General features: G+C 37.8%; 1 protein-coding gene and 1 non-coding gene across 5 annotated transcripts in view; both read right to left on the reverse strand.

Moving 5' to 3' along the window:
- The window catches only part of LOC125236250 (fatty acid synthase), a 111,206-nt gene that overhangs the window by 58,935 nt on the left and 25,824 nt on the right, over window positions 1–26,447 (reverse strand). Inside the window, exons 4-7 of one of the 4 annotated variants that reach the window (XM_048142936.1) lie at window positions 15,807–15,927; window positions 5,357–5,560; window positions 3,509–3,625; window positions 1,858–2,021 (exon numbers count right to left, since the gene is read on the reverse strand). In XM_048142936.1, coding sequence (XP_047998893.1) covers window positions 1,858–2,021; window positions 3,509–3,625; window positions 5,357–5,560; window positions 15,807–15,927 — 606 coding nt within the window. Of the gene's footprint in view, window positions 1–1,705; window positions 1,770–1,857; window positions 2,022–3,508; window positions 3,626–4,804; window positions 4,846–5,172; window positions 5,202–5,356; window positions 5,561–15,806; window positions 15,928–26,447 lie in introns of those variants that run through there. The other 3 variants (XM_048142939.1, XM_048142940.1, XM_048142937.1) reach the window with 3 other exon arrangements.
- On the reverse strand, window positions 8,783–8,855 carry Trnad-auc. The gene has a single exon. It is a non-coding gene; the product is annotated as a tRNA-Asp (tRNA).

Here is a 26,447-nt window from a genome sequence, read left to right on the forward strand (position 1 = left end):
CTAAATTGAATTTTCCGTAGGAATTTTGTTAAAAATAAAGAAATGCACTATAACGGCCCAGCCACGACATTGGGCTAAGCGCGGCAGCGGTGAGCGGCGGCCATACATTGGAGCGAGACACAGCGATGGGACTTTTCATTCGCACGTAGGCTGCCGCTCACCGCTGTCGCGCTTAGACCAATGTCGTGGCTGGGCCGTAAGGCACTATGTCGTAGATAGGCCTTTCTCAATGAACGGTCAAGCAAGATGAGTTAGATGAGTGTACTTAGGACCGCGAATATCATGACTTTTGTATTTTTAACCCCCGACGCAAAAACGACGGGGTGTTATAAGTTTGACGTGTCTGTCTGTCTGTTTGTCTGTCTGTCTGTCTGTCTGTCTGTGTGTGTGTCTGTCTGTGGCATCGTAGCTCCCGAACGGAGGAACCGATTTCCATTCAGTTTTTTTTGTTTGAAAGCTGAGTTAGTCGGGAGTGTTCTTAGCCATGTTTTTAATAATCTACTGTATTGTGTGGTGTAATGATTTAAATAAATAAGGGCCGGTTTTTCAATCGCCAGATAAATATATCTATCAGATAAAGTTATCACTATCCTTTTCATCACACGTATAAATGACAATGACAGCTAACATTTATCTGACAGATATTATTTATCTGGCGATTGAAAAACCAGCCCTAAATAATATAAAGAAGGCTTGTGTTGTGGGTACTCAGACAACGATAAATATAATTATACAAATCCATACTAATATTATAAATGGGAAAGTGTGTGTGTCTGTTTGTTTGTCCGTCTTTCACGGCAAAACGGAGCGACGAATTGACCTGATTTTTTAAGTGGAGACAGTTGAAGGGATGGAGAGTGATATAGGCTACTTTTGTCTCTTTCTAACGCGAGCGAAGCCGCGGGCAAAAGCTAGTGTGTAATATTCGTGAAAGTTTATATCAGTGCCGTTGATATTGTTGATTCCAAATAGTACCTTACTTATGTCACACCTCGGACACTGGCGATTAAATATATGAAAGAGGCGCGTTCCTAGCACACAGTCTAAGCTCGTGTAGGTGAACGCGTACCATGCTTGTATGAGTGACATATGACAGGTCGACTGTTCGCGTTTTTGACAGACGGTAACTGTGAGGTAACCGAGAGGGGGTGGGTGGCACTTTCAGCGGGGAGCGGGAGTGGCCATACTGTATGATAATACTCTTTATTATACTGTGCTTATGTACTACATTTGCACCTTAATTAACCCGACTGGCAGTGCGCTGGTAACCTAGATTCGAGACGGATTTGCGTTCATCCCGTGATATATCTTGTGTTCTGAGATATTGGTATTGCGGTCAATCACTGTATATTAGTCATAAGGTCATAACTATAGATTATGATGTAGACGTGAAGTAATGTTTCCGGGAAGATATTATTTGCAAAAGCGATTGGGCGAAGAACTACCTACATTATTAGGTGCTTGTTGATATTTTGTAATTAAAGGGAGAATCATTCAAGGGCCATAGTTCAATACAGTCATATAAGTTGCTTAGATAAAGCATAGCTACTTATATTAAAATGAGACACATTCAATGAGAATAGGCTGGTTGATATTTCGTTTAAATCTTTTATCGTCAATCATGAGTTCTGCTCCAACTTCTCCTAAGATAATTCTAATTCCCAAGCCAGTTATGTGTGTGAAGTCATCAATTTAGAAGACTTACCAGTTCCATGGGTCTCAACGAACTCCATGCTCTGAGGGGGCACTGAACACGCTTCGTAGAACTCCCGAAGTGACATCTTCTGGATATACCAAGCGGGGTAGATGATACCCAATATCTTGTATCCTTCACAGTTTACAGAATATGACACTTACCAGTTCCATGGGCCTCAACGAACTCCATGCTCTGGGGGGGCACTGAACACTCTTCGTAGAACTCCCGAAGCAACATCTTCTGGATATGCCCAGCGGGGTAGGTGATGCCCTGTTCTTTGTAACCATCGCAGTTTGTCTTGGCGTGTAGCAGTTGGGCGTATACTCTGGACAAAAATGGAGAAAGATGTCTTAGACACTTTACAGGCACTTTTAAATGTTCTAGCAGTTTCAGAACTCACAGAATTTTAAGGTAATTTACTAGTGCTCGACACGTTAATGCACAATAGATGAAAATCTTCTGTCTCATTTATTGCCAATTACTTAAGCTTGTAAGTGGCATCTACTCTGACTGTCGAGCACTGGTACTTTAATCAAAAGGACAAACCTTAACGAAATTTCTGACAGTGTCAACGTTTTTGGGGTATTAGGAAAACAATATCTGTGGGGTTATTTTGAATTTTGAAGGAAGGAATATTACTAGAGAAAGTACCTTCATACTTTTTTAGATATTAAAACAAGGTTAAGAAAAATGAAATACAAAGAAACTTGTGACTATAATACGAGTAGAGCTTTTTAGTCTACATTTTCTTTACAATAGCAATGTTCTCATTCGGAGATGAGACATTTCCACGAGAACAGTTGAATTCAAGATGACAGGTGAGGCGGGCGTTGAAGTTACATTATCTAGTCAGAAAACGACACAACTGACAGATAAAATACTGAGCAAAATAAACTTTAAACCGGTTTGAATAGGGACGAAAATTTAAGGCCGTGAAAAATCAGTTGCGATGTTTTTGTTGTAAATTAGTGTTAAGAAATGTGGCACAGTGCCTACAGAAAACTAAAAATTATACGTTTGTCAGCGCTAAGTTTGTGCTTATCGTGTCTATTGTAAAAAGGCATTTATTGCAAAGAATGCATCAGCAAGTTTCTGTCAATAATGTTTGACGAAAAATCAGAGTGATCTTTGAAACTAATTGTGCCGTTACCAGGCAAAAAAAAGTTGTGGCTCACTGACAAACACTTTGATAGGTTATTTGTATAAGGCCCACTTGCACCAACCACTTAACTCAGGGTTAGTGGGCTACCATCTGTCAAATTCCATATAAAATGGTGGGTTAACCCCCGGGTTAACCCTCCATTTTTGTTGGTGCAAGTAGCCCTAAGTGAACTTTGACGATTATTAGTATTACTACTCATTATTATTTAGCAAAACGGGACTTACATGCGTTTAATTAGGTACGTTTTGAACCTCCATCATTTCGAAAAATAAGAACGCAGGGACAAAGCCATCCCCGAAATGTCGGAGGTACCACGATAATAAGCGAGACAACTAAAAAAAACTAATTAGTCCGTCAGTTAGTTTATCAAAGAATTTTAGACACGTATTTTTTCTTTTTTCTTGTAAACGAAAAATAACGACTGTACAGTGCCTTGAAGTTTCGCGTGACGTCACGCCTAGGTACAATTTTTACTTAGAAGTGACGTCACAAGCCCCTACTCCGGAACTTTGATGCTCTGTATCTTTGTATTTTTTAATTGATTAGAAAAAGCGAAAAATATGTGTTCAGTATTTTTGGACGATCTAGCTGACGGACTAAACAGAATGCCTTTTTTTTATGTAGTCGTCATCCCTAATAGGCTTAATTACCTTCTAGAATCTTTGGCTTTTTGTAGAAAGACGACAACAATGGCTTCCGATCGCGCGTAACCGTTGGCGCTGTTGTCAAAACTCTTGCAACGGCCGTCGGGTGATAACACTCCCAATCTGAAAATAAATAGTTTTTAGTACATGACTACAGAGGCTGGGACAAAAGGGGCTGCCGGCCGAAGACATATAGACGAAGACGAAGGATAGGTCTGAGGCGGGCAACCCCATTTCCCGCCGAGGCAAACTAGTACAGTACAGTGCTTTTCTCAAACTTTTCAAAAACTTGGAATGCCTGTATATCCTAAACAGTGCGTTGTAGCGCAAAAATAATTAAATTTTCGTTCCCCTTTTTATAACACCGCATCACAGAAACATATAAAACAGAAAATGAAAAAAATTGTAACAAAACGCACCAAAAATCAAATATTGCCGAGGCCTTGTACCAGTTGCAGTCGGCACGTCTCTAATTCCCTTATAGTTTTTTTTAAATGGCCAAATACCTAGATGTTATGTCACTATCAGTGACTAGAAATTAAAAAAAGAGGACTTTGCGGCCTGCAAAATAATAAAAATAAAAATAGGCCTGCAAAATTTGTATGAAATTCCATTACCGACCTCTTGTCCTAGCCGCACCTAAAACGTCATATTTCGCGGCCAAAATTATAAGACACATAACATCAATATCTCATACTATATTTGAGAAAAGAATCAAATGATGTACATTACCGGAAGAGTTGGAGACTGAATTTATTAGTCAATACTTGTATAAACCATACATTTTTTTAAACTTGTGGAGAGAGCGGGTATGCAAGCGATCATCAAGGAATTTTTCGAGAAGAATATTTGATAGTAATCAATAGTACAATCAAATGTTTCACAAAATTTAAAATTAACAATATAAAAAAAATTAAAATTAGTAAAATATTACCTGGAGAAATGAAGTGAGACGTAAGGATGAAGGCACAAGTTGGATCCACCAACGATAGTAGAGTCACAGTGACCATCTCTGATCGCTCTGAAGGAGTGTTCTAAAGCGTAGAGGGAGCTAGAGCAAGTTGAGTCTACGGTGTAAGATGGATAAGTAACACCAGTAGATATTAGTCAAGAATTACCTAGAGAACTGAAGTGAGACGTAGGGATGAAGGCAAAGGTTGGAGCCACCGACGATAGCAGAGTCGCAGTGACCATCTCTGATGGTTCTGAAGGCGTGTTCTAAGGCGTAGAGGGAACTAGAGCAAGTTGAGTCTACGGTGTAAGATGGATAAGTAATACCAGTAGATATTAGTCAAGAATTACCTGGAGAACTGAAGTGATACGTAAGGATGAAGGCAAAAGTTAAATCCACTGGCGATAATAGAGTTACAGTGACCATCTCTGATGGCTCTGAAGGCGTGTTTTACGGCATAGAGGAAGCTAGATCAAGTTGTACTTACCGTGTAAGATGTAAACACCGAAACAGTAGATATTAGTCAAGAATTACCTGGAGAAATGAAGTGAGACGTAAGGATGAAGGCATTTGTTGGATCCACCGACGATAGTAGAGTCACAGTGACCATCTCTGATCGCTCTGAAGGTGTGTTCTAAAGCGTAGAGGGAGCTGGAGCAAGTTAAGTCTACAGTGTAAGATGGATAAGTAACACCATTAGATATTAGTCAAGAATTACCTGGAGAACTGAAGTGAGACGTAAGGATGAAGGCACAAGTTGGATCCACCAACGATAGTAGAGTCACAGTGACCATCTCTGATCGCTCTGAAGGCGTGTCCTAAAGCGTAGAGGGAGCTAAAGCAAGTTGAGTCTACAGTGTAAGATGGATAAGTAACACCAGTAGATATTAGTAAAATATTACCTGGAGAACTGAAGTGAGACGTAGGGATGAAGGCAAAGGTTCGAGCCGCCGACGATAGCAGAGTCGCAGTGACCATCTCTGATGGCTCTGAAGGCGTGTTCTAAGGCGTAGAGGGAACTGGAGCAAGCGGAGTCCACGGTGTAAGATGGACCAGTGACGCCGAGCCAATAGGAGATGCGGTTGGCCAACATAGCGCGGGAGCAACTGTGAACAAGGGTGATTATCAATTTTTGTACAAAATTTGCCTTTCAGTAGCTTTGATAGGTACCTACTTGAAGAAACGACTGACAATGAGATTTTTTTATTATTATTTCGAATGGGTATTTTATATAAGTCCCTATTTTTTCTATAACGTAGTCCAATAAAATCAAGTCTTTAGTGTTCTTTACATATCCCGCACCTTTTTTGGTCTTCTCTGTTTGGCCTAAAGGTTGACTGGTAGAAAATGCCATGTAGCATTAAGTCCGCCTTTTGTAACTGTATATTTTTACTGAGCAATAAAGTTTATATAAATAAATAAATGGGCTTACTCTTGACCACAGACTAGCCAAAAGCAAAGACGTGGCTTACGATGAAGTGAGCTCGCCCAGAAGATGCCTGTTCACCCTTGATAAGTGTGACTTTTTAATTTTTGTTTTTTACCTCTTCAAACTTCCATTTTTAGGGTTCCGTAGTCAACTAGGAACCCTTATAGTTTCGCCATGTCTGTCTGTCCGTCCGTCCGTCCGTCCGTCCGTCCGTCCGTCCGCGGATAATCTCAGTAACCGTAAGCACTACAAAGCTGAAATTTGGTACCAATATGCATATCAACTACGCCAACAAAGTGCAAAAATAAAAAATGGAAAAAAATGTTCTATTAGGGTACCCCCCCTACATGTAAAGTGGGGGCTGATATTTTTTTTCATTCCAACCCCAATGTGTGATATATTGTTGGATAGGTATTTAAAAATGAATAAGGGTTTACTAACATCGTTTTTTGATAATATTTATATTTTCGGAAATAATCGCTCCTAAAGGAAAAAAAAGGGCGTCCCCCCCCTCTAACTTTTGAACCATATGTTTAAAAAATATGAAAAAAATCACAAAAGTAGAACTTTATAAATACTTTCTAGGAAAATTGTTTTGAACTTGATAGGTTTAGTAGTTTTTGAGAAAAATAAGGAAAACTACGGAACCCTACACTGAGCGTGGCCCGACACGCTCTTGGCCGGTTTTTTTATTCATTTGGATCTACAACCAAAATCTATCTGTGTGTACAAAAATTTAGGTTACTAAAAACATTAATAAAAAATAAGTCGCATTTTTTCCCCCTAATCTAAAATTATATTATTATTATTATGGGTGAGGATCGGGCAGTCAAGAGAGCCTTTCTGGGTTGTCCAACTGGACGCCGTCCCGCTGGCCATCCTAAATATCGTTGGGCAGACAGAGTGGAAGCAGATCTCCGTGAACTCGGCGTTAACGAGGGCTGGCGAGAGGTCGCTCTGGACCGCGAAAAGTGGCGTGCTCTTGTTTTGGAGGCCAAGACTCACTTTGGGTCGTCGTGCCAACAAAGTAAGTAAGTAAGTAAGTAATCTAAAATTACGAGTACTTAATGTGTATTTGGGAAATTATAAATAGGTACTCCAAAATTTTGATTAATTTTAAAAGTACATGGCACTTTTGTTATTTAAAACCATTTAGGGCCACTTGCACCAACGAAAATGGAGAGTTAACCCGAGGGTTAACCCACCATTTTGTATGGAATTTGACAGTTGACAGCCCACTAACCCTGAGTTAAGTGGTTGGTGCAAGTGGGCCTTAAGTGCCAGGAATCACCTAAAAATAAAAAAATGTTTTTTTTTTCAATCCTTTATTCACACACAACACACACCTCTTTCTTTCTTTCTTTGTTTCTTTGTCACAGTTTCGTTTTCTTTCAATCCTTTATTTGCCAAGAGAGTGGCACTAAAAATTGAGTAGTTTCATGTGCTCTGCCTACCCCTTCATGGGATACAGACGTGATTGTATGTATGTTTTTTTTTTAATTCTAAAACAATCCTTTACGGTGTGTTTTTTTCATAAACAACGTATTAGCAACTTTAATATAAATAAAACGCTAAACGCTCATACAACTTTCTGATTCATAGTTTCTCTTCCATTGTACCGTTTCATATTGAGTTATAAAACCATTTTAACTAATCTGCAACTTGAAGGCAAAAGCTCAGAGTAACTAGCCAACGTCACTCAACCGCTTACGCTTCGTAAGCGTTTCGTATCCTCCCTATCACTAATGCTTAAACGGTCACGAAACGAAACGCTCGTAGATATCTATCTCTATCGCTCTTGCGTATTGGCGCGACAGAGCCAGACTACCTTTCGATCGCCACATAGCGTCAGTGATTGTCACTTCGACTATGGTATATTTCACAACAGGGACTGTTGTCGCCCGACAGTGACATTTCACCGTTAATTGCCTGTTTTTTTTAATACCATGGAGATACCGATGGAAAACGGTCACCGTAACCTATGGACGCCTGCAACTTAAGGGGTGTCTAATGCGCGTTGCCGACCCATTAGAAACTTGTACACTCCTTTTTTGAAGAACCCCATACTGTAGTTCATCGGGAATACCTCGGCAGGGGCTCCTTCCACAGCCGGGGCGTTCGTGGGAGGAAATTCCTCTGAAACCGCACGGTGCGCGACCATTTAGGTTGCAAGGTGTGTGATTGAGCGCCCTGTCGATGGCGAGCGGTGCGATGATGAAAAGTGGCCGTTGGCATCATGTCAAACAGTTCTTCAGAACACAACCCATTGTACAGGCGATAGAACACACATAAGGAGGCGAAGTCTCTCCTTAGACTTAAGGGTTCAATACCGCCTGTGAGTTTGTTCAACAAGGAAATATTGACGCTGAGTAACATTGTTACTTATCAACGCAGAAATATATTTTTAAATTAAAGGAAAAATGGAAAAATTCACACCTCCGGCAGGACTCGAACCTGCGACCTTTGGCCTTGCCGGGGCCAAAAAAAAAAAAGAAACGCAGAAATAGTCACAGAATCTTCAGTGTCAATTGTCAAATAAATACCTAATAGGCCACAGGCCTCAGTTTGGTTCTTTCGTGCCACTACAAAGAGCGATAGGGAGAACTAGCTACGATACACGTTAGCGAATTGAGCCGTTGGCTAGGCCCCTGGCTATTCAATTCAAACTTCTAACCCAAACTTTGCTTTTGGAGAATGCACCTTATTTTAACGCGTTTAAGGTGATATTTGAGTGTGAGCGACACAAAAGGTGTGTTTTAGATTTCGGGTAAGGGTTTTAGTGCAAATGCATTAATGTAACGCAAATGAGATGTGTAGTCGGTTTAGTTGGTTTGTGTTATTAAATTCAGAGCAATAGCGAAAATTGAAAATAAGATGACATTTAAAAGTGGAAAATGTCTGCCTTGGGTGAGACTTGAACTCACGGCCTTTGGATCGATACTCCAACGCTCTGCCAACTGAGCCACCAAGACTTCAACCAAGCCAGCGAAATTTTCCACTACTAAGGTCAATGGGACCCGTAGCGACATCTACCGTAAGAGTGTTAAACTTCTTTTCACTTTTAAATTTATTCTAAGCCTAGTGGCATCGATTGCAGACGTTTCTGCTATTCAGAAGTTAAGATGATTACAGTCTAAACTAAGTTACATAGGGGCTCCACACGGTTTTCATCGATTTTTGACAAGTTTTGAGTTGAAATTTCTAAATGTGCACTACAGATAAAATTATAAGACAAACGGCCATGGGTTCTTCAACCTTTTATCTCTATACCCCGTGTGGTGACGGGTTAAGAATTTCACCACCCCCTTTCTTCCCGTGGGTGTCGTAGAAGTCGACTGTGGGATATGGGTTACATTGTGGCGTAGGCGAGAGGCTGGCAACCTGTCACTGCAATGTCACAATTTGGATTTCTTTCAACCCCTTTTTGCCAAGAGTGGCACTGACACTTAGTAGTTCATGTGCTCTGCTTACCCCTTTATGGGATACAGGCGTGATTATATGTATGTATGTATGTATTATCTCTATACGTAAGAGCCATGTTTAGAAAAAAATAAATGTTTATTTTTGTATGACTTTTTAAACATGGTTTAAAACACATTAACTTTTTTCGAAATCTGATTTTAGTGAAGGGTCTTACACATACATGAAATTGACATGTTTGGATTTACCTTTCACTTTCCTAAGTAATTACATTCAAGAGTGATTTTAATTAAAACTAATTTAAACAAAAGTTATAACCAAAAAGCCAGTTTTTTGACCTAAAATTGTTCAACTTTGATACCAAATTTTACAGAAACAATGTGTTGTGAAGTAATTATGAGATAATATTATTGCTACCATAACATGATTGGATTCAAATGAAATTTTAAAACTTCAATTCCAATTGTAGGTGAATTAGGGTCTCTCCAAATCTATCGACGCTGAATCGCGTAAGCGTCTTCATACTACGAACGAGCGATTTTTGGTCGGCTAGAGCCGATTCCCCGTTGATAGGTTTGGGGAACCTCTCAACAAAGTAAAAAAAAATTAAAAAAACCCCGACTGCGACATAGTAGACCGATTTTCATGAAACATGGCTAAGAACACTCCCAACTAACTCAGCTTTCAGACAAAAAAAAAATCTAAATCGGTTCATCCGTTCGGGAGCTACGATGCCACAGACAGACACACACACAGTCAGACAAACAGACAGACAGACACATCAAACTTATAACTCACCGTCGTTTTTGCGTCGGGGGTTAATAAATAAATAAATATATTACTTACTCTACGACATTCTTACACATAATAATGAATGTTAATTATCAAATTTTGATGCTATATCTCTGGAGAACTTGAAATCCTTATTTTAGTGTATTAAATACAAAAATTAACATTGCTTATTGATTAGTATTTTCGTTTTTAAAATGGATTGTCTATGGTATGAAATGGCCTAAATTGGTCTCACTTTCCCATCCATCATTAAAAACAAATTCTTTATTAAGTACAAAATGTTTCCATGTTGGCAAAAACCTTTTAACCAAGAACTGAAAATACTCTTATAATGCTCTTATATCACACAAAGTTTAAAGTTTCCGACTCAAATCGCGCCCGTAGCTTCCAATAATGTCAAGCGGCCCGGAAAACTTAGCTTGCCCGCCTAGCCGACGTGACAATCGTTGAAACTACGAGTACGTTGCGAAACGCAATCTGACTCTTTTTAATCCCCGACACAAAAACGAAGAGGTGTTATAAGTTTGACGTGTCTGTCTGTATGTCCGTCCGTCGGTCTGTCTGTCTGGCTGTCTGTCTGTATGTGTGTCTGTCTGTGGCATCGTAGCTCCCGAACGGATGAACCGATTTAGATTTAGTTTTTTTTGTTTGAAAACTGAGTTACTCGGGAGCTCTAGCCATGTTTCATGAAAATCGGTCTACTATGTCGCAGTCGGGGGTTTTTTCAAAATTTTAATCTTGTGGTTAGGTTATGCCACAAGTACAAGTACATTAAAGCGTTTATTGATACGATTGTTCCATACATGGTGGGTCGTTAATTATAATAAATAATCAGTTAAAATTTAAGGAACGCAAGGATATTGTGTCCATGTCTGTTGAACGGACTATAGAACTAAGTGCAGTAGAATTGGAGCAATTTATTGTTGTGTGCGTGTATAGGCCGCCATTAAGTAATTTTGAATTATTTGAAAGCATAATGGAATCTGTGCTACTGAAAATATCGCCTTCCAGCAAGAAATTACTTATTTGCGGCGACTTTAATGTAAATATTTTAGAAAATTCGACATTAAGTTGTAGGCTGTTGAATTTTTTCAAATCATGTAATCTGAACCACATTTTTATGGAGCCTACTAGAGTGACTGCTACTAGTGCAACCTGTATAGATAATATTTTCACAGATATTTTTCCTATTACAAAAAATGTAATCAGCAATTTAGAGTCCGACCATTTAGGTCAATTAATGGTATTTGAAGCTGCTAGGAAAAATACCTTGAAAAAACAGATAACTTTTGTACCAGTAACCTCGGACCGCGTGGAAAGAATGAAACAGAGTTTAGTTCAGGCGCTACCCGTTCTGTCTCCAAACATGAGTCCTAATGATATGTATAATTCATTCTTTCACACATATATGGAAAATTATAATACGATATTTACAACAAAAACGGTCACGGTTAGTGATGCATCAGTTTTTAGTGAGTGGGCAACTGCAGAGTTACATCAACGAAGACGTGCATTGTATGCCTTGTATGAGGAACGGCGGTTTAATGCGAGTGATGAATTTAAAGAACATGTCAAACAATTTTCGAAACAGTTTAAATTAGATTGTCATACCGCTAAACGTAATTATTTAAGCAAGAAAATTAAAAGTAGTTCCGATATAATTAAAGCAACGTGGAAAGTAATTAACGTGGAGACTGGTCGATCAAAGCAAAGAACAAATGAACTGAAATTAAAAATTGATGGCAAAATTGTAGATTCCAATTTAGAAGTAGCAACAGAATTTGAAAAGTTCTTCACTGATATACCAGTTTCCACAACTAGGCACTTAAATTCATCACCTGCATCTGCCGTTACATTGTTAGAAGATAATGTCACAGAATGTAGTAGAGACCTTGTATTTGAACATGTTAGTACCTCAGATATAATTAAGGCATTTCAATCAATTAATGTTAAAAAACTTGTGACCTTTGGGGAGTCTCTGTCCATGGTGTTAAATCTTTAATAGAAATTGTAGCGCCTGACTTGGTAGTTATCTTTAATAACAGTGTTGATTGTGGTGAGTTTCCTGATCTTATGAAACACAGTAAAGTCATTCCATTATTTAAATCTGGTAGCACATCCGACCCCACTAATTTTAGACCGATATCAGTGTTACCGACATTCAGCAAAATTTTTGAAAAGTTAGTGTTATTTCAGCTATTGCAACATTTTAACATCAATAATCTAATGCACAATAAACAATTTGGTTTTACACGGGGTCGCTCAACAACCGACGCTGGTGTTGAGCTAATCAAACAGATTTTCGATGCCTGGGAGGAGTCACAGGATGCCTTGGGTATCTTCTGTGATTTATCTAAGGCTTTCGATTGCGTCTGTCATGAAACACTGATCAGGAAATTGCACTACTATGGAGTGAGAGGATCGGCACTGAATTTAGTCAAATCTTACTTACACGATAGAATACAAAGGGTCGACGTGAATGGACAGCGCTCACCGGGGTCACTAGTCTCTATGGGTGTACCGCAGGGATCAATATTGGGGCCTTTCCTGTTCCTTATCTACATTAATGACCTGCCATATCTTGTAAAGACCCACCATGATATAGTATTGTTTGCAGATGATACTTCCCTTATTTTCAAAGTCAAACGTCAGCAACAAACTTGTGAAAATGTAAACAATGCTATTTCGAAGTAGTTAATTGGTTTAGTGTTAATAACTTATTGTTAAATGAGAAAAAGACTAAATGTATTAAGTTTGTAACGAGTAATGCTAAAAATGAACAAGCAAGTGTCGTTGTGAAGGATGAGGAATTGGAACTGGTAGATAGTACAGTTTTTCTTGGCATAACTTTAGATTCTAAACTTCAGTGGGGTCCCCATATTGCTACCCTCTCGAATAGACTGAGCTCTGCAGCATTTGCAGTGAGCAAGATCCGTCAGTTAACAGACGTGGAAACAGCTCGATTAGTTTATTTTAGTTACTTTCACAGCATTATGTCATATGGTATTTTACTATGGGGCAGTGCTTCAGAGATAAATACCATATTTGTTCTGCAGAAGAGGGCTATTCGAGCAATATACAAAATGAACCATAGAGACTCACTTAGAGATAAGTTTAAGGACATTAATATAATGACAGTGCATTGTCAATATATTTATGAGAATATTATGTATGTACATAAAAACATTTGTAAATTTAAGAAAAACTGTGATGTACATAATATAAACACTAGAAATAAGCATAAGCTTGCAGTGCCCTTCACTCGGCTCCATAAAATTAAAAAATCATTCATGGGTAATTGTGTAAGATTTTATAACAAACTTCCTAATGCCATCACTGAACTGTCTTTTAATCGATTTAAACATTATGTAAAGCGTATACTGATCTCTAAAGCCTACTATAGCACACAAGACTACATGAATGATGAAACACTGTGGGATACAAGTATTGCTGAAAACCATTAATTATATAGCTTATTAATGATGATATTGATAATTCAATGTATTTTTACACAATTTTTTTGACATTTAGAATTTATTCTAGAAGTTTTTATACTAGTATTTTTTTATACAATTTAGATTGATATCATTTTATTAAATCAATGTAGTTTTAAAACAATATTGTTTATTGCACCAATAAATTGCTCTGATATTTAGAATAAGATGAATATTGTACACTGTTGACAATTTAAAAGTGCTTATTGTAAGCCTATTTGAATAAAGAATATTTTGATTGATGATTGATTGATTGATTATGAATTTTACTATGTATGTGACATAGTAAAATTCATAAAGGCTTTAATGTCGTTATTGTAACAGGCTACCTAAATCGCTATTCCATATTGGCACGACAGAGCCAAACTACTTAAAAAAAAGGGCTTACTCTTGGCCACAGACTAGCCAAAGGCAAAGACGTGGCCTACGATGGAGTGAGCTCGCCCAGAAGATGCCTGTTCACCCTTGGTTTAAAGTTTCGGTCGGCATCTTTTTTTTTAAATTATAAATATTATAATAGACTGATCAGCGATTGACCCTAGTCACATCTGATGAAAAGTGAAGACAGAGTCTAAGATGGAGCTCACCGATTCAGTATAATAAAGAGTACTATCCTACAGTATGGCCACTCCTGCTCCCCGCTGAAAGTGCCGCCCATCCCCTCTCGGTTGCCTCACAGTTACCGCCTGTCAAAAACGCTAACAGTCGACCTGTCATATTTCACTCATACAACCATATTTATTACGCGTTCACCTACACGAGCTTAGACTGTGCGCTAGGAACGCGCCTCTTTCATATACATACTAGCTTTCGCCCGCGGCTTCGCTCGCGTTAGAAAGAGACAAATAGTAGCCTATGTCACTCTCCATCCTTTCGACTATCTCCACTTAAAAAATCACGCCAATTCGTTGCTCCGTTTTGCCGTGAAGGACGGACAAACAAACAGACACACACACTTTCCCATTTATAATATTAGTATGGATTTGATCGCTAGTGTCCGAGATGTGGTGATAGAGACGGCTAGCTAGGATACGCTTGCGAAGCGTTAGCGATTGTGAGGTTGGATAGGTGCTCGGAAAACTTGGCCTGCAGACTTAAATCTTGGAAATATATAATTGGAGACTTCGGGTACTGAGAAATAGTTTATACGCTTAATGGGATATTTTTTAAGTTGTTTGTAAGTTTGGAGTCCTTAGGTGATCTATCAATTATCAGGGAACGTGGTTATAGCCAAATGTACAAACGCTCACGATAATATCTGTTAAACGTAGCTCTATCTACATATACTCCGTTTTTAGGGTTCCGTACCTCAAAAGGAAAAAACGGAACCCTTATAGGATCACTTTGTTGTCCGTCTGTCCGTCCGTCCGTCTGTCAAGACCCTTTTTCTCAGGAACGCGTGGAGGTATGAAGCTGAAATTTATATCAATTACTCAGGTCTACTGTCCCTTGAAGCTGTGAAAAAATCAAACTTCTAAGCCAACGCAATCAAAAGATACAGCCGTTTATGCCGCAAATTTTCGACACTTGCAAGGGAATCAAAACCTACAGGGTGCTTCCCGTGAACTCAGAATCTTGAAATTTGGTACGAAGCAACGTCTTATAGCATAGATAAAGGAAAAATTACGAAAACCATAAATTTTTAGTTACATCACATAATATATTTTTTTTAAATAATTTTAACCTTACTACCCATTTCCTCATAAGGTTTGTACGGAACCCTCGGTGCGCGAGTCCGACTCGCACTTGGCCGGTTTTTTTAAATTAGAAAAGCCGTTTTTAACGCCGTGTCTTGCGTGGGACACGTCAAACTTATAACACCCCGTCGTTTTTGCGTCGGGGGTTAAAACGAATTTTAGACACGTATTTTTTATTTTTTCTTGTAAATGAAAAATGACGACGGTACAGTGCGTTGAAGTTTCGCGTGACGTCACGCCTAGGTACAATTTTTACTTAGAAGTGACGTCACAAGCCCCCACTCCGTAACTTTGATGCTCTATATCTTTGTATTTTTTCATTAATTAGAAAAAGCGAAAAATATGTGTTCAGTATTTTTGGACGATCTACCTGACGGACTAAACAGAATGGCATTTTTTTATGTAGTCGTCATCCCTATTGGCTTTTTTCTGAAATAGGCCACTGATGGTAAGCGATCACTAACCCCCATGGGCACCCTAAACACCAGATTGAGGTGTATTAATGTAGTAAAATGCTTACCCAGTAATGCCGAACCCGTTGACCTGCATTTTCTCGTAGAACCACGTTTTCTCGGACTCGGAGAAGCAGGCTCCCACGAACACGCCCACCTTCTGGTTCTTCAGCTCCTTGGGGTTCACACCTGGGGACAAGAAACGATATGAATTAGATAAAGTAAAATTATATCCCATACAGCGAATTAATACTACAGTCAGTCAGTCACACCTCGGACACTGGCGATCAAATATATGAAAGAGGTGCGTTCCTAGCACACAGTCTAAGCTCGTGTAGGTGAACGCGTACTATGCTTGTATGTGTGAAATAGGGTGCGCCAAAGTTCATATAAAATTGGTATATAGATTATTGGTAGTCCGAAAATGTTTCTCATACAATTTTACATTATAACGATCATTATTTATAACAATTTTATGTTCATAACTATCGTAACTTCGAATGACTTATGTTCATAATGTCATTCATCATAAATACATTTTATTCTAATGTTAATGTTTATATACTTATTGATCATAACGATTGCGAGTAATATAATTTATCGTTATATCATTGTTAACAGAACAGAAATCACATGTGACAGTCCAGTTAGGTGCGACGACGAGCGTAGCGAGGAGGAGCGTGTTAGGTTGACCGTGAGCAAACCAGAAACGACTTTTTAATGTAAATTGTATATGTCACTGTAAAAACTCCAGGCGCGTTTCTATAAATGGCACAAGTTTTTCATAGAACTTCCCCAAAACTTTTAAAATAATTTTATGATAAATCATTTTCTTAAACACAAAATTATGAATGTTATTAAATATTTGTATAGAATTTATGATTAAAAATTTTCGGCCAAATGATTATTATGAACAGTGATAGTAGTACTATTGATAATAATGAAATAAAATTATGATAAGTAAAATTATGAGAAATGATCATTCGGAGCACAAATCGGTATAAACAATAATTTTATAACAAATAATTTTATATGAGCCAATATGGACCCTGTGAAATATGACAGGTCGACTGTTTGCGTTTTTGACAGGTGGTAACTGTGAGGTAACCGAGAGGGGGTGGGCGGCACTTTCATAGGGGAGCGAGAGTGGCCATACTGTACGATAGTACTTTTTATTATACTGTGGTATAGTTATTTAATTTAATATTGTGTTGTGTGTATGGATATGAATTTGTAAAGTTGAATGAATATGTTTTAAGTTTTTTATGTTTTACAATTTTTGAGCGCGGCTTTGCTCGCGTTAGAGAGAGACAAAAAGTAGCCTATGTCACTCTCCATCCTGTCAACATTCTTTACTTTAAAAATCACATCAATTCGTCGCTCCGTTTGGCCGTGAAAGACGGACAAACAAACAGACACACACACTTTCCCATTTATAATATTAGTATGGATGGATGTTTATATCAAAAAAGCATATTTTTAATCACGCAGAAACGTTGCGAGAGATCTACGTATTATTTTTAATATAAAGGAAATATTGAAAAAAAAAATGTCGGTAAATCGCAGGACTCGAACCTGCGATCACTGCTTTTCTGGAGCAGTCGTCGAGTTGGTCATATAGTGACTCATACTCTGGAAAAGCTGTAGGTGGCAGGTTCGAGTCCTGTAGGAGGTGAGAATGTTTCTATATTTCCTTTTTTTAATTTTAAAATAAATCAAATAAGGTTTTACATATTTTTATTGCTTACAAAAAATTGTTCTCTCTTTTCTAAGTAGGAATCTTTTATAAATCATTAATTAGTCAAAATATTTACATATTTCTGTATGATTAAATATAAAAAGGAATACCTTGGTAACAATCTTATTTTTCTATGAAAGTTTGATAGACCACATTTTAATAAAATAAATGCTGATAACCTAAAGGAATCAAAAGCTTAAGGAAGGAGAAAGCTTTCTACTCGGTAGATGAATTCCTAAACCCAAATGACTAGTAGCTATGTATATTCCATTCCAATTGCCTATGACATTCAATATTGCTAAAACTTATATTTTATAATTTAATTGCACAATTATATGATTTGCAAGAATCTAATTCGACAGTATCTCCCTATAATGTACCTATCTAATGTTATTATTAAGTGAATAATTGATGATTATTGTAGTTACTATTCTCCTTTATTGATTTCCTTATTATTATTTATGTTGGTCTTGTTTACTATGTACCTATGTTAAATTAAGTAAGCAGAAAATGTTAAAATGACGTGTAACTCCTGTTATCAATAAATGATTGATTGATTGAATCCCATATAAAATATAATAAAACTTGCCCTAAAAGTGAACGCTATCTATATAGCTTTAATAATCATTCACTCAATGTATCTCACCCAAACGACTTTATCAAAACAACGTGAAATATCAATAGCATTACCATCCAAATAACGTTCCTAACAAACCGCCAATTCCTAACAATACCTAACAATACGCCAAAATTGAATTTCTAATCCACAACGATATTAATACTCCACAATATCAAAATTTCGTTCAAAATCCAGCAGATGACTTTTCTTCGTTTCCGTTTATTCTATTAACTGACACATTACATTAGATTATCATTTCTGGCGCCCAAATTGTTACGGGTAAAGATTTTTAAAGTAAGGATAAGACAAGTTACCTATATAATTTCGACTGAACAATTTTTTTTTTATGTCACAGTTTCGTTTTCGTTCAACTCCTTATTTGCCAAGAGTGGCACTGAAGCTTTAGTAGTTTCATGTGTTCTGCCTACCCCTTTATGGGATACAGGCGTGATTGTATGTATGTATGTAATATTTTTTAGGTAGTAAGTGAACTTTGCTCGAACACCTACAAAAAATGTTTTTTTCACAAAACTAACGACATTAAATGTAAATTTTAGCAATTCAAAGCGTACAAAATGAATTTACCTGTTTTTTTGAGTGCGTAATCGGTTTATTAATTGAAATTTACTTTTGTCCATTTAATATTCCATTAATTGTCGGCAGAATATAAACGATTTCACTGAAACTACAATCTGTTAAAAGGTAGTAACATTTAAACATTTCCACAATTACAATGTTGCAACATTTTAGTTTACTATTCAAAAGGTATTAAAATTTTCACTGAGTTCTAATAATGGTTTTAGTTACGGTTGTTTGTATTTCCATTTAGCTGAAGTACATAATATGTAGAATAATGAAGTAAACTTGTATAATTATCCGCTCAAAAACATTTTGTCAAGTGACCATCACGTTTTTGAGTTTAGTTTCGTCCATCTTTTTATAGTTTTAAATATTTTACATTGCTGTTTGCTCAAATTATTGAAAAAAAAAAAAAAAAACAAACAAAACTCATTTTGCACTCGATCTAAATATAAAACCCACACATTCCAATTCATTTCTGTTCTGTCACTGATTGAATGAATAAGTGAATGAATGGAATGAGTGAGTCGCGTTCAGCGCGACGACACTAACAGAATGTTACGCACTGAGTTAGTCGGCATTTCACGCAACGTGACACTGACTGAGTGTTTGTGCGTTTTTACATTATCCGATCCGATATCGGATGTCGGACCGATATCCCTTGCATTTAAGCCGCCATCTTTGATTTTTGCCTTTGAAATCCTTCCGACATCCGATATCGGATTGGATAATGTGAAAACGCACTTACGCTGCGGTTAGTGTTCCATTTATCCGCACAAAGCGATTTGCCTCATCCTTTGTAATGCGGACTGCAAAGGAGTGGAATGCGCTCCCAGCATCGGTGTTCCCAGAGAAATACGACCTCGGTCTCTTTAAACGTAGAGTGAATAGGCTATTACTGAATCGGTGAGCTCCATCTTAGACTCTGTCTTCACTTCCCATCAGGTGTGACTAGGGTCAATCGCCGATCAGTCCATAATAAAAAAAAAAAAAAACGCGCTGTCAGTTTGAAGTCGCATTATAAAGAGTTCCACTTCAAAAATCTACAAAATGTATTCTAAAATGTTAAAACCTTATGGTAAATGCCCAGATCTTTTGTTTTCATCTAATTCGAAATCCCAAATCTCAAAAGTCATTTAAGCGACTTCATTAAACAAAGCTAACGAAAATCGCACCCCAGCGAATATAAAATGAAGAAATCCGAATGGTACTTGGCTGGTCCGCAATATTGAGTTATAATCACCAGTTATACAAAGTTATACCAAGTTATACGAAGTTATATCATCAGTTATATCTCTAATGGATTCGGAGATAGCTGTGGACAACTTTGGGGTTTTATGGAAAAATGGGGGATGCAAATTTTACTTTGGAATTTGTTTCGCTGAGACGACGGAGTTTTATTTCTAGGTGCGCAATTTGGTGAATGACTTTATAGCAAAGATTGTATATGTAATATTCGTTTAGAGAATAAAAGGGTCAAAGATTATGCTCAAGATAACTGTGGGATAGGAAATGATTTTAATGTAATAAAACATGACTTTTTAGGGTTCCGTACCTTAAAAGGAAAAAACGGAACCCTTATAGGATCACTTTGTTGTCCGTCTGTCCGTCCGTCCGTCCGTCTGTCAAGACCCTTTTTCTCAGGAACGCGTGGAGGTATGAAGCTGAAATTTATATCAATTACTCAGGTCTACTGTCCCTTGAAGCTGTGAAAAAATCAAACTTCTAAGCCAACGCAATCAAAAGATACAGCCGTTTATGCCGCAAATTTTCGACACTTGCAAGGGAATCAAAACCTACAGGGTGCTTCCCGTGAACTCAGAATCTTGAAATTTGGTACGAAGCAACGTCTTATAGCATAGATAAAGGAAAAATTACGAAAACCATAAATTTATAGTTACATCACATAATATATTTTTTTTAATAATTTTAACCTTACTACCCATTTCCTCATAAACGCGATTGTCGTAATGAATGAACTTTGTAAACCTTGCAGGTTTGTACGGAACCCTCGGTGCGAGTTTTTTTGTTTTATAATTATCAACGTCCTCCTTGCGTTATCCCGGTATTCACCACAGCTCTTTCCCTGGGGCCCTCTTTGACATATTTCTTTGTTATAAATAAAGTGTAATTATTATTGCTTTCGGTTTTAGTTACATAACTTAATTGTACGATTATCATGTTGACTATCCCCGTATTACTATTTGCATTCTTAAATACAAATTTCTCAAAAATACCAATACAAATATTATTATTACCTACACACATACACGATTATACACATATTTGGATTTGTTTTTTATCATGCAGAAACGTCTGCGAGCGATATTACATATTTTTATAATTAAAGGAAAAATGTAGATGAAGGACAGAGGTCGCAGGTTCGAGTCCTGCCGGAAGTGTGATTTTTTCAATTTTTCCTTTAATTATAAAAATATATACACATATTTGGGTTAAAATGTGGAAAATCCTGTTTTTTCTTCTTTATGATTGGGACTAGCTGACTTATAGGTTACATAGGTAAGTCAGCCAGTCCAAAAAGACCAAAATTCTTAGTTTTGCGGATATTTTGTACTTTTGCGTAAGCCCCGAAATGACACTTGATGTCAAAAGATTTCTCTTCTTCCTAATCAGAATAAAATACTGAATATATTCTTAAATGATCCAACAATTTAATAAATTGCAGCACAATACGTGTCGATAAATCGTTTTCTTAAAATCGCGCTCCTGAATAGAATAAAAGAAAAGAAACGGCAAAAAAGAAATATTGGAAACCCCAGTAAATTACCCAATTACATTTGTGAAATGTCAATTCGTATTTCCGCCATTTCTAAATACAAAACCACTCGCTACTCTCAGCGGTTAATGTGAAAGGTCTTAAGACGCTACAGGATCGAAAATGCTAAAATGGAAAATTAACTATATTTATCGAAAAAAAAATTGTCTCTTCAGAACAACTCAGTTAAAAGATATCGTATAAAAATCTTTAAAATCGAGGTTCCGCTCTCGAATGTTTCCTCCTTCAAAACTTAATCAATCGTAACGAAATTTGAGAATCTGAATTTTAACAATAAAATAATCTGTGTCGCACCGTTTAGTTTTTTTGGGTGATTGTTACCAATTTTGAATACCGAATGGCATTTCTGCGACGCGAAACGAAAATGGAACGGTGTGAAAGGTAGTCTGGGTGGCTAGCCGAATGGCACAATCGCTCACGAAACGCTCACGAAACGAAGCGCTAGTAGATATCTATCTCTATCGCGCTTGCGTATTGGCGCGACAGAGCCAGCGGCGTATCGCTTTCGTTTGGCGTCGGAGAAATGCCATTCGGCTACGGGGCCAGGCTCTGTCGCGCCAATACGCAAGAGCGATAGAGATATATATCTACGAGCGTTTTGTTTCATGAGCGTTTGTGCCATTCGACTACATGCCCTGTTTTGCGCCATAATCAATAAGGCTATTTTTGGAAAATTTTGATGGACTCTAGAGTCTTTAAAAATAAGAATATCAAAAAAAATCAAAACGGTCGACACAGATAAAAATAATAATAATCATTGCTCTATATTCAAAAACTAGTTAGGTAATAGTCGAGAGCGTTCGTATGGAGAATTAACCCCTCCTGTATCGTCTTAAGGGAAGGAATTGGTGGGCAATGATAGGGAATTCAATCTAAGGATCAAACAAATTGCCCTCATTATGGTTGGGGGTTTCAATAAGTGATTCGGCATGTGAGGTCTGAATCACACCCGTGAGGAGTATACGAAGATTACGAAGTGTAACGGCTCAGCCACGACATTGGTCTAAGCGCGGCAGCGGTGAGCGGCGGCCATACATTGGAGCGAGACACAGCGATGGGACTTTTCATTCGCACGTATGGCTGCCGCTCACCGCTGTCGCGCTTAGACAAACGTCGTGGCTGGGCCGTAAGGCCTGAGCGGACGATCGGAGCGGAACGTTCGGCGGGGCGTGCAATGGAGCGGGCTAGCGTGCGTACACCCTATGCAGTGTCGAGTCAGGACACCTGTATGAACTTCAATAGGCTACTTGCCTCCTAGTCAAATCAGCTTCTTTTTAAGAACTGTCAAAACGAATTTGAACGACTTGCTAATATGGAATTAATATGAAATCGAATGAGTGACGTCACGGTCAATTCAGTTACTTTATATATTTCTACCTGACTTATGAAATAGAAATTCTATTTAAAAATAACTTCTGTCCATGTTTTTCTAATAATTATCTGATGCTTTATTTCGTGCATGGTATAAAATATTTTGTTTTAAGAACAGTCAAGTTCCCTATAGCTGCACGCACAATGATTTCAAATTCATTAAGCCACAATTTGGTACAGTACATTTTAGAAGACTTAAAAATGTCACGTTTTCTCATTAATACCAGGCGGCTTAGCACAACTTGGGTTCTCGCGCGCGAGTCCAAACGCGACTTCAAGTGTCGACTCGCGGGCGAGTGAAAGTTGTGCTAGACCGCCAGGTCTCAATAGGTACCAGAGTTTAAACATAATTTCTAATACTATTAATAGGTAAGTTAGACGACCGGTCTGGCGCAGTCGGTAGTGACCCTGCCTGCTACGCCGCGGTCCCGGGTTCGAATCCCGGTAAGGTCATTTATTAGTGTGATGAGCACAGATATTTGTTCCTGAGTCATGGATGTTTTCTATGTATATAAGTATTTATACATTGTATATATCGTTGTCTGAGTACCCACAACACAAGCCTTCTTGAGCTTACCGTGGGCCTCAGTCAATCTGTGTAAGAATGTCCTATAATATTTATTTATTATTTATATTATCATTTATAAGTCAAAGAGAAATATTTCCTTTCCTTTCCTCAGTATTTCATAGTAATTCCATATTAGCAAATCGTTTTGACAAATCTTAAAAGGAAGCTGATTTTACGAGTAGGAAACTAGCCTATTTTCTTCTTTATCCACCGTCAAAAGATATTTTTTGCCGCAACATCCTTATAAATCCCCTACACATGATAAAATAATACCTACCTACAATACCAATAACACAAGAAGAATATGAGTAACAGAAACGGGTAATTATCATAACATCATATTATTACTATTAAGTAGAATAATAGAGTAACATTATGTTTCTAGTTCATGTCATGCAGAAAGACGCTCAGATTTCTTAAACACAACCTTTAACACCATGCAATTGCGAGTCAAGGCGCGCGCCTTCGTTAAGGACACGATGTATAATGATTAGAAGGAGGGAATAACTATAATAGTATTTCAAGACAATAGTCGTCCCACGTCCGATCTTAATTATTGGAAAAGTCCGGTTGAGAACATCATTCGTTGTGAATCTTATGAATGGGCCGGCTGTCACACCGAAGCGTAACTAATCAAGTATATAAGAAATGTCTCAAATCACTTGTAATTATCGGCCGAAGCGAAGCCCCGAACATGTGATCTGAGTCTTTCTTATTCGTATTTACAGGGTAAAGTGTGTGTGTAGTGTGTAATACACGGGGGCGACTATCTCTTGTTCGTTTATATCCTTTTCAGTACAGATGGTGTTTTTTTTACGCACTAGTTCGAGAAGTGGTTCATTATATGCCAGGTCGAAACTTCGGAGAGCCATCTGTACTGAAAAACGTCGTACGATACACGTGCGAAAAGGAAATTCGTAACTCGTGTCAATTTAAAACACTCCCTTCGGTCGTATTTTAATTTATCGCCACTCGTTTCGAACTTCCTTTTTTACGCACTTGTATCGTAATGTACTATTCTATTCTATCACCGATAGCTTATCAGGATTAGTGCCTTATATTGATGCAAAGTGTTATTTTTGCTATGGTTTGACTTAATTACGTAATATATCTAAAATAAAACAACGGGTGACCCGTTGGCCACGAATGCCGTAAAGAGTTCGAAACGTCGGGATGTATTATAAATTTATTATACGCGATATAATCCGTGTTCACAGTTTCTATTTTTTATTTAAAATTAAATATATATATTTTTTTTATATTGCGGGACGCCTTACACAAATCAACCTAGCCCCAAACTAAGCAAAGCTTGTACTATGGGTGCTAGGCGACGATATACATACTTATATAGATAGAAAACATCCATGACAGGAACAAATATCTGTGTTCATCACACAAATATATGCCCGTACCGGGATTCGAAGCCAGGACCGCGGCATAGCAGGCAGGGTCACTACCGACTACGCCAGACCGGTCGTCCGTTTTATTTCATAAGTAACCATCGCGCTTACCGAAGACAATATTACCTACGTAATATTTCGTTATACCTACCACAGATAGATATGCAAGTAATATTTTTTTTAAATAAAGTGTTTAATAGTACTCACCATTACACTACAGTGTAAAAGGCGGTCTCCATGGCAACAAAGCCAATATTAATGGTACTTGATAAGCACTAGCCGGCAAAATGGACCGACCGTTGTACGATACCATTTAACGTAAGTACCTACCTAATACCTACTCTTTCCGTCTAATTAGTTTTATAAAATTATTTTACTTCAATTAAATGATTTTTTTGCGCCCTATGCAGAAGATGCCTGTTCACCCTAGATTTGAAGGTTGACGGGTTATCATCATCCTCCTTGCGTTATCCCGGCATTTGCCACGGCTCATGGGAGCCTGGGGTCCGCTTTGACAACTAATCCCAAGATTTGGCGTAGGCACTAGTTTTACGAAAGCGACTGCCACCTGACCTTCCAACCCGAAGGGTAACTAGACCTTATTGGAATTAGTCCGGTTTCCTCAAGATGTTTTCCTTCACCGAAAAGCGACTGGCAAATATCAAATGACATTTCGCACATAAGTGGCAGTTTTCGTTACTCTGCTACGAAATGCTGGAACAACATACCTCCTCCTATTCGTAATGCCACGTCTATATTCACTTTTAAATTAAAATTTAAAAAATATCTTTTTAGTCTGCAGATTGCTCGCTGCGTTCCGTGGATTCTTATTAATATAATATTATACGTATTTTCTATTGCCTCATTAAACCAAAATATACAGTTTCAATTATAATTAAATATTATTTTAATATATCTTTTATACATAATAATAATGGTACATAAAAGTTAAACCCTAACCGTCACGTCAGTATCTCAAAATTTATATAAACCTGCCCTTAACTGTTTCGATAACTAGTATCTTTGTGTATGCATATTTCCAACTACAACTGTTCCCCTCAATATCTGTGTTCTTGTGCTCTGCAATATTATAGATTTGCCATTACCTAGGTAATAGTTCTAAAGCTACCCCTCAACCCGGGGCGCTACGGAAGACCAGCGCTGTGGTACTCATATCATAGCATATGCTGAGTGGCGTCCTTTTGTTGCCACTACACAGGCGCCAATGTTTCTTCCACAATCCCTGTTTATTTTTATTTTTTTTTTGTTCTACTGATGCACCATCTATTTTTGCGTTTATCTTTGTGTAACTGGTTTTAGGTGTAATCAGTATCTAGTACCTTAAATGTTTAGAGAGTAAGTTGTTCTTGTAACGTAGGTTAAGGCGCCATATGTAGAATGGTTTATACAATAAATGATTTTTATCTTTATCTTTTATCTTTATCTTTAAGTGAAAAACTCATTGGTGCGAGCCGGGGTTCGAACCCGCGACCTCCTGAACGAAAGTCGCACGGACTTACCGCTAGGCTACCAGCGCTTCCAGGCTACCAGGTTGCCGGGTTATATGAGCTCGGAAATATAGCCGCCGGCAAGGAATTCCACTCCTTGGCAGTGCGCATAAGAAAAGAAGAAGCAAA

The sequence above is a fragment of the Leguminivora glycinivorella genome, chromosome 19 (assembly GCF_023078275.1).
Source record: "Leguminivora glycinivorella isolate SPB_JAAS2020 chromosome 19, LegGlyc_1.1, whole genome shotgun sequence".
NCBI classification, from domain to species: Eukaryota; Metazoa; Arthropoda; class Insecta; order Lepidoptera; family Tortricidae; genus Leguminivora; species Leguminivora glycinivorella.